At 40.5% G+C, this 15,952-nt stretch overlaps 1 protein-coding gene across 1 annotated transcript in view; it reads left to right on the top strand.

Moving 5' to 3' along the window:
- Nucleotides 1-15,952, top strand: part of CNTNAP5 (contactin associated protein family member 5) — a 741,033-nt gene that overhangs the window by 605,757 nt on the left and 119,324 nt on the right. The window contains exon 17 of the mRNA XM_010979356.3: nt 4,960-5,178. Within this exon, the coding sequence (XP_010977658.3) occupies nt 4,960-5,178 (219 nt within the window). The remainder of the gene's footprint in view (nt 1-4,959; nt 5,179-15,952) is intronic.

Raw genomic sequence — 15,952 nt, 5'->3', positions numbered from 1 at the left:
ATTAATTGTCGATAACGGTAAAGAGGGGAAGAAGAATGGAGGAGCATCTATATTTATATCTAGATCTATATCTATATGAGTGAGAGAGAGAGAGAAATTTGAGTTCTGCTTTTCAGAGGTATCATATCAACAGTATTATCAAATGTGCTGGCAACTCGAAGATACAATCCTCAGATCCTCAAAGAACAGTAAAAATTAATGCTAATGATAATTATATTTGTAATAAATCGTTGAGTATTTACTCTGAATAAAGACAGTCCTAAATGCTTTATCTTCATCATTTAACTTTGTTTTCAAATAGTCCTGTCTATAAACATCAGGTTATTATAGTATGATTTTCATTGTTCAACTCACAGTCCAATACAAGATGAGGCAGGTGAGCCCAGAGGGTAATAACACACCCAGAGTCACGCAGCGAGATTTGGAATGCAGGATTTAATTCTCTGTTCAATAGAAGAATTCCCTACTCTGCAAAACTGCCTCAAGAACCAAGGATTTTAGAACTCAAGAAAGTAGAATTATTTTCCTCCATATAATAAGGTGTTGGACATTCAGGATGTCCTGACAATTTTATGCAAAACTGTATGTGTGTGTGTGTTTTCTGGAGATAGGAGCCCCAGTTGTCACCAGATCCTCAAAAAGTCCTTGTCTCAAAAAATATTTCATTTAGTTTGCATTTTTCATTTTACAGATGAATACATGGGAGGTCAGAGAGGTTAAGAGATTATATTAAAGACTTGCATCTTCTTCCTTGTTCCGTAGTGGTCCCTGAGATCTCTCCCCTGCCTGACCTGCTGGGGGCTGAGGACACAGAGATGGTGTCACTGTTTAAGGAAGCCTCTTTTTAGAAGGTGTCTTCTCACCTCCTAGGAGTTCTTGGGGTTCATACTCTCTTATGCATATGAGACTTTCCTCCACTAGTCACTCCCCTTCTTGGTCAGTCTTCTCAAAAGTATACTGAGATTCCATTTTTTTTCTCACTCATCTCTGCATCCTCAGTGCCTATCACAGGACATGGCTTGATATAAAAACAAACAAACAAACAAACAAGCAAAAAAACAAAAGTCTGAGGTAACTTCTTAGCTTTGTCCTGAACCATACAGTGTAAATGATGTCAGACAGTTGGGGGAAGGAGAGAGGCAGGCGGGTACATTCACGATGGAGCTGATGCAGCCCCAGAGCTTCCAGCTCTCCCAGTAGGGCCATTGGGCTACCTCCACATCTTCCCCTCCACAACTGAGAGCTAGTTTGCCTATGCCTCAGGCCACGAAGTCACTAGCCAAGGTTGGAGGTATCACCATTTACTAATTTTTTTCATTCAATCGTTTCTAGCCACCTACATTACACATTCTAGCTTTGATTGCCAGTGGGGACTGCACACAGGTTTTGGAAATAGACATAGGTTTTGTTATAGGAAGAATCAGTTCAACAGTGAGCTCCAGACACACATCACCTGGATTTAAGTCTTGACTGTGCCCCCTCTGGGTTGGAGCAACGTGTCAGCTCCCTGTGTCTCAGTTCTCTCACTGGTAAAACATTGCCTTTCTCTTAGGATGGTCATGAGATTTAAGTGAGCTGATTGATGAAAAATGCTTAGCAGAGTGCCTGGCTCTGGTAAGCACTCAATAAATGTTAGCTATTAGTATTGCATTTCACTGATTCTGCTTCAGTTTTAAGAGGAATAGTTTGAACATAGTAGTTCAAATTTAATAGTAAATGTTAAATAATAATCACTTAAAAAGATTTTTAAGGAAACTAATACCTTGGTATAAAACTAAAAAAAAAATCCAAAATTGCATTTAGTATGTGCAATGTAACATTTTAATGAATGAACCTTTAGATTCCTTCATGCATAGTTCATTCCTGGGTTCCAGGTCTCCAATAAACGAGGTGTTCATCTAGAGTTTGCAGATTTATTGAGGAGACAGACCATAAACAGGTCATTATACAACAGAGATGAGTGTTAAAGCAGAGACAAGCACAGATGGGAAACCAACATGGAGGTGGAGGTGACAAAGGGTGGCGGGTCCAGCAAGCCCTTCCCAAAGATGTGCTGTCTGCATGGAACTTAATATCCACAGGACCAGCTTTCAGAAAGGCTTTTAGCAAAATCCTTAGCATTCCTTCCTCCAGCTCTCACCCGTCTTCACCTGTTGTTTAGAAGTAAATTTAGGTTTAATCTCTCAGTAGCTGTTTATTTGGTTTCAAGATGTGCCGGCTGCAAGGCAGCACCAGGGGCCTGATAAGAAACAGGAAATGGCTCATAGGGCCAATTTCACACTTAGTTACTCTCTTCATTGCTGTATCCAATTTGTTCCCTTCAATTCTGGTTCTTTTAATGCATGTGTTTATGAGCCAAAGACAATTTACCTGGGTGGGTGAACCGTGTTGCTATGCTAATAATAGTAATAGCGCTCATTGTTGAGAACGTCCTGTGTACCAGGCATAGTTCTTAAGAACTTGATCAGGATTAATTTGTAAACAATCTCACAGTTAGGTATAGTTTTTATTCCCATTTTACAAATGAGAAAACCAAGAGGTGACAAGATAAAAAAAATTGCCTTAGGTCACAGTGGGTCCACAGTCGATGTCCCAAATCCCAAGTGCAAGACCTCAGCTTCTTATACCCAGATCGGCTTCCTGTTAGATTTTAAAGGCTGAGCGGGCAGTGATCCAGGGTGATGTTTGACCTTTAGTATTGCTGACAATTCATATCTGTCCATTGATGACTTTGTCAAATAAATACCCATGTCCTGGTTGGAAAGTAACAGAGAGGGGGCATCACAAGGTCCTGAGAAGGAAGGGAAGGCCTCAAACAGGAAAGCTCCAGTCTTTGAAAGGGAACTGTCTTCTCTTCAGCTTCAATTTGTAATTTACCTCTCCACAATCTTCAGATTTAGAATTCTTACATAATAATGGAAACTACATCAAGATGAACTAAAGTAGAGAAAAATGATGAAGATTCTACTTACTACCTGGGAAAGTTAGAGCAAATATTTACACTTCTCTGAACTTTCATTTTTTCACCCATCAAATAGCAATAAAAATAATGCCTTTCTCTTAGAGTTGTTTTGAGGATAAAAATGAGAATATCTGTGGTCAGTGCTTAGTACAGTGCTTAGCAGAGTTCATTGTACCCACTGTGTGGCTGTTACTTCTCTCTCTCTTGGTGGTCATAGTATCCCTGCCACCACCACCACTGCCACCAAAATAACCACCACCACAACTGTCATTGCCATCATCACTATGATCATCACCACCACTGCCTCCATCACCACTACTATCATCAACATCACCACTACTGTCATCATTATCATCATCACCAATATCACCATCACCACCATCCCAACCATCACCACCACTGCCACCACCACTGCCACCACCACTGCCATCATCACCACCACCACTACTGTCATCATTACCGTCATCACTATGGTCATCATCACCATCACCACCATCATCACCACCACTATCACCATCACTGCCATCATCATCATCACCACCACTGCCACCATCACCATCACCAGTATCACCATCATCAGTATCGCCACCACCACCATCATGACCACCACTGTTATCTTCCTATCACTGTCATCATTATTGTCATAGGTGTCATTACCACTGACGCTGCTCCCTGTTACGATATGCAGATTGTTCTAGAAGGGCAGAGAGAGTCATGGAAGAAAGAGGCCAGCGTGAAGAGGGGGGGAGTCATGTTTGATCCCAGACACTGCCATTTGCAGCGATGTGGACAAGGCACTTAAAATTTCTGAGCATCTTTTTAAAAAAAATCTTTAAAAAACTCTTTGAAAAAAAAAAGAGGACACTAATGAACTCATCTACAGAAGAAACAGACTCACAGACATAGTAAATAATCTTGTGGTTACTGGGGAAAGGAGAGTGGGAAGGGATAAATTTGGGAGTCTGAGATTTGCAAATGTTAGCCACTATATATAAAAATAGATAAAAACCAAATTTCTTCCATATAGTACAGAGAACCAGATTCAATATCTTGTAATAACCTTTAACGAAAAAGAATGTGAAAGTGAATATATGTATATATTCACATATATGAATATATGTATATACTGGGATGTTATGCTGTACACCAGAAATTGACATATTGGAACTGAGTATACTTCAATTAAAAAAAAAGTCATAGGAATAGCATGAATGCTTGTATCATATGTATTGATGAAATAACATTATAGAATAATATATGTATAATATTTAATATATAAATACATATAATGTTACATAATTATATATATGAAATATTATAATATACATAATGAATAATACAGAGCACTAGGACTTTCCAGGGTGTGGGTCTTCTCCCTGTAGGAATATAGCTACTTAGCTAACCCACTATTATTTTATTTTATTTTATTTTATCTTATTTTATTTTATTTTATTATATTTTATTTTATTTTATTTTATTTTATTATTTTGTTTTTTTTTTTTTTTTGGAGGAGGAGGTAATTAGGTTTTTATTTATTCATAATAGAAGTACTGGGAATTGAACCTAGGACCCCATGCATGCTAAGCATGTGCCCTACCACTGAGCTATACCTGCCTCCCTTTTTTAAAAAATTTTATTTTAATTCACTATTTATAGCTATCTGTGAGGACAATGTTGAAGCTAGAATAGACCCAGAAAGCCCAGAACCTTGGCACTGGTGCATGTTTGTCAGTTCAGCGTCAGTGCTCCTGGCCCCTGTCCTGTTTCCTGAATTATCACAGTGAGAACCAACTGGACCCAAAATAGACTTTGGGACTTAGCAGTTGGTAATTCTTACTAGTGATGGTAATTTCAGTGCTGTGGGGATTTCAGCCGAAGACCTCCCTACCTAGCTGTTGACTTATGATCACGTATACCATTCATTCAGGATATGCTTGTGCCCTAAATGCACTGATGATGCCCTTCATCTTTCCACCTGTTTCCTTCTTTGGTTTCAGCTCCGTCTGAGATCATTTTCGCCATTGATGTTGGGAATGGCCCCATAGAGCTCGTAGTTCAGTCTCCTTCCGTTCTGAACGACAACCAGTGGCATTACATCCGAGCCGAGAGGAACCTCAAGGAGACCTCGCTCCAGGTGGACAGCCTCCCGAGGGTGACCAGGGAGACGTCAGAGGAGGGCCACTTCCGGCTACAGCTCAACAGCCAGCTGTTTGTAGGTAAGGGACATCCTAGGGCGCCCTTTGTGCCGAACGCCCTACAGGACCACTGTGTGAACAAGGACGATTACTATTTTACTGTAGAACTAGGACATTATTAGACTATTTCATAAAGAATTTATAATCATAAATTTAATTGTACAGGTTCCTCCTTTCTAGATTAATTATCTACAGCAAAGGGAAGATGATACCATCCCTTAGCAAATTTTGAGGGGGTCTCAGATTCTTTCGGTATCTTTTCTCCTTGTTCATGTTATGTCTTCAGAGATCCAAGGATCTCTGTTATTTTTCATCCTTATAATCAAAGTCTACTCTTACAAAAAGGACGTTTCAGCTATTTACACCTTAAGAAGTGACCACTCTAATTCACTGGGACATCCTTCACCCTTTCTAGTGATACCTAACTCCTGGTAATTACTGATAACCATGTAGTGAACTATGTTACAGCATCGCAAAGGGATTTTGGTCATCAGTAGTGTGGTGGGGGAAGGGACTGCTGGTTTCCAGACCAGGAGCTTTGACTCTCCCTGAGATCACATCACTGAGGCAGCTGCCTTACACTTGCACAGACAAGTAACCCTGGAATGTCCCCAAGCAGACGTCTTTCCATTGGTTGATCTCCATGAGACTCAGAATCAGCCTTTAGACAAGTCGTTCAACTGAACTGGTCGCCACCAGCTGGCGGTGGGGACTGGAAAGGCTGAAACACCATTCTCTGAGTCAGTCCCTTCCTTCCTTCCTTCCTTCCTTCATTTCAGAAATAGTGAGCACCTAAAACAAGTCAGGCACCTTGTTGGATGGTAGGGATTGCAAGAGAAATTGGACAATGGCATTAATTTTCAAAGGGCTCATGGTTCTGTGTGTGTGTGTGTGTGTGTGTGTGTGTGTGTGTGTGTAGTGGGAGAAACAAAGAGACAGAAGGACATAGAGACAGAGAGAGAGAACTTAGCCATATTAGCCCAGGTAGGAACAGTCAGCCTTATAGGTATAATATAAAAAAGGATTTTTTGAAATTCCCTTGAGCAGGGCTGGTACAACTTTAAAGGAAAAAGCAGAGCAGCGCATGTTAGGGGTAATGTAATTTTATCAAAGCCAAGAGGCTGCTCTTCTATAAAACTTAGAGTTCAGATACTTAGAACAGTGGTATAAATAAATTCCAAAATTTGCCAATATACCCAGATTTAATTTTCTTTCCTTATTTATTTATTTTACCAACTCTAATACAGCATAGCTTTACTGCTAGTAATGAAACTCCATCAGCAATCAATGGGTGTTTCTTACTTGCTTCTTTTAAATTTGGATCTGTGCAACTTGTAAGTCTGAGAAAAATCGTCATTAAAAACACACCAGCTAAAAGGAAGGAAGTAACAGAATATATCATATCGCTCTTCCCAACAAGAATCAGATTTCTTTCTTCATCTGTCATGTTTTACATAGCCAGCAGAAGCAAAGATATAAGTGATTAAAAACATTTTTATGATTAAAAGACATTCACTTCATTAACCTACATAAGTGACATGATTTACTATTAAAATATTTTTTTAAAATTTATGTTGATGTTTTAATTCTATTTAAGCATCCCATTTTATTTCTCTGAATAAGTTTGCTAGTCATCAAGATTTAATGTCTTTTTTGGTGTAATCAATTCAAGTAGTTCGCAATTTTCATAAATTTTATTCCATGCTGGAGTTTAATTTATCTTTGGGCTACGTTTATGACTCTTTCTGGCTGAAAGGTGTATATTGAGATGGATTATTTTTTTTAATCGCTTCATGCAAACTTCATGTGGCTCTGAAATTATCATATGGCCTGAATATGTGATAAACTTTGTGCAAGTCAAAAGGGAAAAGAGGCAGCTGTGTTTCCTTGCAGGTTTTCCTCTCCAGACGTTTCAATTAAATTGATCACAGATGCAGTGTGTCCTGAGAGCACGTCGATGGGTCTGTGGGAGATATCTGGCTCGGGCTGGAGCCAAGGTCGGCTGCAGCAAGAGCCCCGGCTTTTTTTGTATTTGTTTCCAATAAGTTCCATCTCAGATGTTACTCTACTTTATTGAGTTTGTCTTAATGTACTTGAAGAAGACAAAAAATGCTGCTGGAGGTCATTTTAGTCTGTGGGCTTGAATTTCGTTGTTTTGTGTTCAGCAATATGTCCATTTAGAAATGTCACGCGGCCAAAAAAACCTACAGAAGTCCCAGTAATTCCAATGTGTTTGATTCAGTGTTTTATTTTTCTTTTCAAGCCCCCTACTCAGGTATAGTAGCCAAATGATGAATCCTATTTCCTTTCATTCAGAGATTTAGAGACACTGGATTTTTGTATTTGCTAGGCAGAAAAAGATATGATTGTTGTGCACTCTGTTACTGAGATAGATTGAATGTGGCAGTATGTAAATATTAATTTGGATATGTTTCTCTCGATGCCTTTAAACACGGAAGGATCTTTCCATCCAAACGGCATCCTTCTGCCAGGAAACCACGGGCGTCGCCGTTGTGCTGGCGAGTGCTTCCTGAGTACCCGAAACAGGTTGAATTGGATACAATTGATGTACCTCTTCTCACTGCCCCTGTCACTGGATTCCTGGAATCAACATTTTAACTTCAGGCTTTTGCCACTGTGATGGTTAGGGACATTTGCAACCATGCCACTTCACTGGGCCCATTTCTTTAATAGGGTCGGAGAAACTGCAGAACACGGAACTTCCGAAATGTCTCATGTTTGTCTCATCTTTAAAACTCCTGGGGATATCGCCCCTCTGCTTTGCTGTTCCCTGCTGGCTCTGCCGGCCCATCCGAGGGTGCAGCAGGAGGAACCGAGGACTGGCCCCTACAGGGGAAAGTGTATGGCGAGATCTGGGTGTGGACCCCAGGTCGACTGTCAGCAGGCGATGGGACCCTGGCGGAACAAGTGTCGTCACTGTCTTTCTCTGAAGGATGAACATAGTCAGGCAGCTGGTTTCTTACAATCTGAGGATCTGCTCCCTCCATGTGTGTTCGGAGTGACCATCGTCCTTGTCCTCATGCCCAGGGGTATGGAAAAGCAAGGAAAATAGCTCATTTTCCCCAATTGGGACAGCCCATCTTTCCAAGTAGGCTGCAGTTACAGGATGGACGGTTTGTCAAGACATGGACCAGTGAGTCTCATTTTTGGGTGACTTTACTTCTGACCCTTTTTGCCTTTCATGGATTTCTTTTTCTTCCTTCTTTCCTTCCTTCCTTCCTTCCTTCCTTCCTTCCTTCCTTCCTTCCTTCCTTCCTTCCTTCTTCCTTCCTTCCTTCCTTCCTTCTTCCTTCTTTCCTTTCTTTCTCTCTCTCTCTTCTTTCTTTCTTCCTTTCATTCTCTCTCTCTCTTCTTTCTTTCTTCCTTTCTTTCTCTCTCTCTCTTCTTTCTCTCTCTCTTCTTTCTTTCTTTCTTTTCTTTCTTTCTTTTCTTTCTCCTTTCCTTTCCTTTCCTTTTCTTTCTTTCTTTTCTTTCTCCTTTCCTCTCCTTTCCTCTCCTTTCCTCTCCTTTCCTTTCCTTTCCTTTCCCTGGTTACACCAGCTCAGTGGCACCTTTTTCTTCCCTTCCTTTTTTGGTCCAAATGCCAAAGTAAACTGAAATCACTCTCAACTTACAACTCCTTGGGGAAAATACTGCACTGATCTGATAAATCATAAAGTTGGAAAGACTCCCCCAGCCCACCCAGTGCTGCTCCAGCTTCTGCACTGATTGGCAGTCATGACTCCTATTTTCAGGTGAAGCACATCAGACTGGGCACGGTCAGCCGTGAAGCCGGCCAGACAAGCACACCTTCACGTCGTCAGCTGGTGCTTGGTGGCAACATGTGTCCCCAAGGATAAGCGGTCAAGAGTCTCTCTGTGGAGTAGTCACTTCTATTTGTCCTCATAAGTGCCCTCCATGGGGGGCTTTCCTAACACAGGCCAGCAGGGTTTTCTGTCTGAGAAGATGTGATATGTCTCATAGCGCAGGAGAAGGGGTACTTCCTCACATTAAGGAATAACTGGGAAATCACCTTTTAGCCCATCTTTTATATAAAACCATTGTGCGTGGAGGAGGGTACGAATTGTTGTGTCAGTGGTGAGACAAAACAGGGAAGAACTAATTGTCTTCTCAGCATCCTAAAAATTTCTGATTAGCAGGTCTGATTCACCCAAAGTTTATATTTTCAAAATTAAATATATCAAGTACACTTGAATCATTTCCCTTAGTTTAAAAAAATGCATGATTTCTGATGTCCTCCATAATAGCTAAATAAGAGAAAATGTTCTGATTAGCCTAAGAAGTTGACAAGAGACCTCAGAAGCTTCGTGGACAAGTCCCACAAAGGCTTTAATTCCTTGTTACTCAGTGACCAGCAGTCACTCAATGAATGCTTCTCCAATGGGAGGGGGGGATAACGATGAAAATGTACCTGATTTCCCACACGCTTTTCTTCACCAACACCCCTGCTCCACAAAATCAGGCTCCTCTGCTTGAAAGTGCTTTGAAAGAACGTTGGTTCTTTTTAGTTTCAGAGAAGTGACTGATTAAATGACCCCTTCCACGAAATGTTGTCTCGCCTTTGAGACGTTGACAGTTGAGCACAATGAACCCATCCCGATAGCCCAGGTTAGTGTCTGACACCCCCTAATATTCCACAAACTTTTTGAAATGTTTATCCAATAATCTCTTATGCTTTAATTGAAGCACATTTCATCACATACGGCTGCATGGAACTGATAATGGGAGGCTGAAGGAGAATGCTGAGGTGCCTTGTTTGGTTTGACTTTCTTCTTTTTTTTTTTTAAGCCTTAATTTTTCCTTTGGCAAAACATATCTCAAGTCACACTTTTTTTTTAAAGGAAGGTGCAATACAGCATCATTTTCTCATACAGCCCAGGGAGAGAAGCCCAGAGATACGGGTCACACAAAAACCCAAGGGTAGACGCCGTCATTCTGATCACTTTAAAATTCAGTAATCGAAGAAAAAATCAGGACGGCACCGTTTATGTGGGGCTAGGGTGGTAATATAAAAGGAATTCCAAGCCAGATCTTTCTGGAAAATTAAACAGTACTCCCTGGACACTGAAGGACCCAAATTGAGGGACAGTGGAGTCTTTTCCAAAGCCAAGGTGCCACTGAGCTGGTGTAACCAGGACAGCTAGGGAAACCCTAGTGTAGGAAGATCAGACCCAGGGAGGCGTGCTGATGGAGCGAGCTGCCTGTAACCTGCTTCCGTTTTTCCAAGGCTCTGGGTACAAAGCGGATGACTCAGCGGAGGAGGTGAGAGGGCCTAGTGACAGAGAGATAGAAGGGAAGTTGTCCTCAGAAACCCTCTGAAAATTGGCAGATTGACACTCTGTTCTCATTCTGTGACCAAGTTTCTCCTGATCCAGCAAGAAACGGATGTGGCTTCAAAGCCACTTGAGGAAGGGAAGGCAGTTCTGCAGAGGAGGTGAGGCGTGCCTAGTTTTAATTCAGCTTTGGCATCATCATGCATGTCTCAGGCCTCGTCTACTATGTGTGGAGGGGCTTAGGAGCCGGTGTGGACACTGGGAGGGGCTGCATGGGTCCCCACTCAAGAAGGCCCTGCCTCTGGGAGTGTTGTTGGCAGACAGATGGACAGTATCCATCTGTCCTTCCCTGTGGGTACTGCCCCTGCTGGTAAAACACCAGCACCATATCACATCCCTCTCAGGGCTGTCCAAGGCAGTAATCGACCGAGTCCAGGGGATAAAGGCTCAACCACCTCTCCAAGGTTTTCTAGCTCCAGACTGTCCTCAGGCCTGCCCCACAGCTCACTTCTCCTCTGCCCACCCCTGCTTCCTGCCCCTTTTAACTTCATCTCACAGCCTGTGTACTGGAGAGCCCTACCTGAGACAGAATCAGGTCGATTTCTTGTGCATCACATACATGTGCACACAGACATACACACCTTTTGAAATCAAAGTAATTTTCTTAAGAGACATTTGTTTTTCATTCCTCCACAGGATTTTTTTAAACATTTTTTATTGAGTTATAGTCATTTTACAACGTTGTGTCAATTTCCAGTGTAGAGCACAGTTTTTCAGTTATACATGAACATACATATATTCATTGTGGCATTTTTTTCTCTGTGAGCTACCACAAGACCTTGTATGTATTTCCCTGTGCTATACAGTATAATCTTGTTTATCTATTCTACATATGTCTGTCAGTATCTTCCAATTTTGAACTCCCAGTCTGTACCTTCCCACTCCCCTCCCCCTTGGCAACCACAAGTAGTTTGTATTCTATGTCTATGAGTCTGTTTCTGTTTTGTATTTATGCTCTTTTTTTTTTTTTGGATTCTACATATGAGCTATCTCATGGTATTTTTCTTTCTCTTTCTGGCTTACTTTACTTAGAATGACATTCTCCAGGGACATCCATGTTGCTGCAAATGGCGTGATGTTGTCATTTTTATGGCTGAATAGTATTCCATTGTATAAATATACGACTTCTTCTTTATCCAGTCATCTGTTGATGGACATTTCGGCTGTTTCCATGTCTTGGCTATTGTAAATAGTGCTTCTATGAACATTGGGGAGCAGGTGTCTTTTTGAAGTAGGGTTCCTTCTGGATATATGCCCAGGAGTGGGATTCCTGGGTCACATGGTGAGTCTATTACTAGTCTTTTGAGGAATCTCCACACTGTTTTCCACAGTGGCTGCACCAAACTGCGTTCCCACCAGCAGTGTAGGAGGGTTCCCCTTGCTCCACAGCCTCTCCAGCATTTGTCATTTGTGGACTTTTGAATGATGACCATTCTGACTGGTATGAGGTGATACCTCATTGTAGTTTTGATTTACATTTCTTTGATAATTAGTGATATTGAGCATTTTTTCATGTGCCTATTGATCATTTGTATTTCTTCCTTGGAAAATTGCTTGTTTAGGTCTTCCCATTTTTGGATTGGGTTGTTTTTTTTTTTCTCATTAAGTCACATGAGCTGCTTATATATTCCAGAGATCAAGCCTTTGTCAGTTTCATCTTTTGCAAAAACTTTATCCCATTCTGTAGGTTGTCGTTTTGTTTTACTTATGGTTTCCTTTGCTGTGCATAAGCTTGTAAGTTTCATTAGGTCCCATTTGTTTATTCTTGCTTTTATTTGTATTGCTTGGGTAGACTGCCCTAGGAGAACATTTTTGAGATGTGTATCAGATAATGTTTTGCCTATATTTTCTTCTAAGAGGTTTATTGTATCTTGTCTTATGTTTAAGTCTTTGATCCATTGTGAGTTGATTTTTGTATATGGTGTAAGGGAGTGTTCTAGCTTCATTGTTTTACATGCTGCTGTCCAGTTTTCCCAACACCATTTGCTCAAGAGACTGTCTTTATTCCATTGTATATTCTTGCCTCCTTTGTTGAAGATTAGTTGACCAAAAGTTTGTGGGTTCATTTCTAGGCTCTCTATTCTGTTCCATTGGTCCATATGTCTGTTTTTGTACCAATACCATGCTGTTTTGATGACTGTAGCTCTGTAGTATTGTCTGAAGTCTGAGAGAGTCCAGTCTCTTTCTTTTTCTTCAGTAATGCTTTGCTTTGAATTCAGCAAGGTAGCAGGTTGCAAGATTAATGTACAAAAATCAGTTGCATTTTTTTACACTAATGATGAATCAACAGGAAAAGCAAGTAAAGAAACAGTCCCCTTTAAAATAGCACCCAAAGTAATAAAATACCTAGGAATAAATCTAACCAAGGAGGTGAAAGACTTATACACAGAGAACTATAAGACACTGATTAAGGAAATTAAAGAAAATTTAACAAAAATGGAAAGATATCCCATGCTCCTGGATTGGAAGAACCAATATTGTTAAAATGGTCACACTGCCCAAGGCAATCTACAGATTTAATGCAATCCCTATCAAATTACACAGGACATATTTCACAGAACTAGAACAAATCATAATAAAATTTGTATGGAAACACAAAAGAACTAGAATTGCCAAAGCATTCCTCCCCAGGATTAACCATAAAATCATACCTCCTCTTTTCCCATTTTTTTCTCCAAAACATTCTAAAATCCAATGGATTTCTTAGGGTTGAGTTTGCATTGTTTTGATTCATACCCTTTTGGTGGTCCTGTCCTTCAAACTAGAATGAGGAATCCCACCCTGGAGCTGCCTGGCAGACTCCTGTATATTGATGACACAGACTTTAAATTTTTTTTTTAATTGAAGTATAGTCAGCTACAATGTGTCAATTTCTGGTGTACAGCACAGTGTCCCAGTCATGCATATATATATTCATTTTCATATTCTTTTCCATTAAAGGTTATCACAAAATATTGAATATAGTTCCTTGTGCTGTACAGAAGAAATTTGTTTTTAATCTATTTATATATACAGTAGTTAACCTTTGCAAATCTCAAACTCCCAAATTTATCCCTTCCCAACCCCTTTCCCCCAGTAACCATGAGATTGTTTACTATGTCTGTGAGTCTGTTTCTTTTGTAGATGAGTTCATTAGTGTCCTCTTTTTTCTTTTGTTTTTTTTAGATTCCACATATAAGTGATATCACATGGTATTTTTCTTTCTCTTTCTGTCATACTTCACTTAGAATGATGGTCTTGAGGTCCATCCATGTTGCTGCAAATGGCATTATTTTAGTATTTTTTATGGCTGAGTAGTATTCCATTGCATAAATATACCACAACTTCTTTATCTAGTCATTTGTCAATGAGCAGTAAGGTTGTTTCCATGTCTTGGTGATGGTACAGACCTGTGATGATTCAGATGAACTGTCTTCTCCCAGGGGAGTGTATTCTCCAACCACCCTCCACCTCCACCTATCAAGCTGGGTTATAGTGACTTGATCTTGTCTCCCTCTCCTCTACTGGTTTCCTTGTGGACAGATACAGTGGTTAATTTATCTTTACATCCTTGGGCATAGTGCAAGTTCGTTAATAGATTTATCAAACAGGGAAGAGAGATTTTAAGACAGGTCCTTTAGGATGTAGTGTGTAGGTTATCCAACCAAGGGGCCCAGGGGACACAGCTTGCAGACAAGATCCCTTACACAGTGTGCACTGATATCCTGCTGCTTTTCTTCCTTCTGTTGGGGGAATAGATTGATATGAGACCTAGGCTTTCAGGGAATCAGCCCTTGGAAGGCAGCCTGGGATGTGTGCACACTCAGGGTGTAAGGAGAGTATCTCTCGCCTGAGTTTCACCAGTCACTCACTTACTTAGAATTCTGGGAGTACCACTGAAGCCCAAGTGTCCAGAACCTCAGGGAGATCAGTATTGTGCTGTCCTGTTGCTTGTTTGGGTATCACAAGTGGCCATTGCCTACAGAAACCTCAGGACATTGTATTCCCTGCAGCTCGGAGCTTGGGTCTATATTAATACGATGAGATGGTGCTCCTCTCAGCAACGGGGTCAGGTGCTCTTCTGCTGTCTGTTCCCATCCTATCCCCCTACACCTTTGTTCCTGGGAACCTTCCCTTCCAAACTTTCATACCGGTGCACCTTCCCAAGGAAACTAATTCATCAAAAGCACAGGGATCGGAAGTACCATTAGGGTGAGATTGTCACCTTGAAACCAGATTGTGGTGTAGACTTACTAGGAGCTCACCTGCACCACCTGGAATAAGAAGTAGTTCTCGCTCCATTCTAGAAGCTGTACAAGGCAGAGGATCAATTATATATATGTGTGTATGTGGTTTTTCATTTCTTTTTACAACAGCAGCAGCGTTCTGGGGTCCCTGATGTCTACAGCCTCCCCTTTCCTCCAGATCCTGCTGCATTCCATGTTTGCTCCAGTCCCATCAGAGGACATCATACTGTCCCGTTGTCTGTTCACCCTCATTTTTTTCTTCTCCCTTCCCTTCTGCAAAGCTGCCTTGCTTCCTTCCTTATTTCTGAAGGTCTCTGTGGGTGCCCACATTCTCAGCAAGAAAATGTAGATTGATAATATGTCCAACTTGCTTCATGATTACAAAAGACTATAAGCTCTTTAGATAGCTTAGTATTTTTTTTTTATTGAAGTATAGTCAGTTACAATGTGTCAATTTCTGATGTACAGCACAACGTCCCAGTCATGCATACATACAGATACTCATTTTCAGATTTTTTTCATTGAAGATTATTACAAAATATTGAATATTGTTCCCTGTGTTGTACAGAAGAAACTTATTTGTATCTATTTTTATACATAGTGGTTAACATTTGCAAATCCCAAGCTCTCAGATTTATCCCTTTCCAACCTCTGTTAGCTTTGTATTTTTTATTATTATTATTATTATTATTATTATTATTATTATTATTATTATTATATTATTATTATTATTATTATTTCCCAGCTATTGTGCATTGTGGGATTAAGACCTTTTCATACCAGTTTCCTACTTTCCAATAATGAGCAACACCATTTTAACTAATACTGGCAGTATGTGTTAAAATATAATCCTCAAAAAGCTAAAATCATGAGTCTTGGGCAAATGGAAACAGTACACGTGTCAAAGACTTTATTTAACTCATTAATTAGTGAGGAAACCATTAGGATGTCAACGACCAGTTCAGGGAGTGTCTGAAAAGCTTGGATATGTGTGGGCAATTTAACAGCAACAAAAACGTTAGAATCAAGTTGTTGGGTTAAATATGAAACGGTTGTTCACCAGAGCATCTTTGGAGTCACCTGCTGCACTGAGAAGAAATTAGCTGCATCTCCACTGGGCAGATATCTTCCATGTTTTTTGCTTTCTATCCAAGTTTCAGCTAATTTTCCTGATAAGAGAGTTGCCTCCCACGTTCGATGGTGTGTCCCTAGTCG

The sequence above is a fragment of the Camelus dromedarius genome, chromosome 4 (genome assembly GCF_036321535.1).
Source record: "Camelus dromedarius isolate mCamDro1 chromosome 4, mCamDro1.pat, whole genome shotgun sequence".
Taxonomy (NCBI): domain Eukaryota; kingdom Metazoa; phylum Chordata; class Mammalia; order Artiodactyla; family Camelidae; genus Camelus; species Camelus dromedarius.
This window is presented reverse-complemented; position numbering and strand designations above follow the sequence as displayed.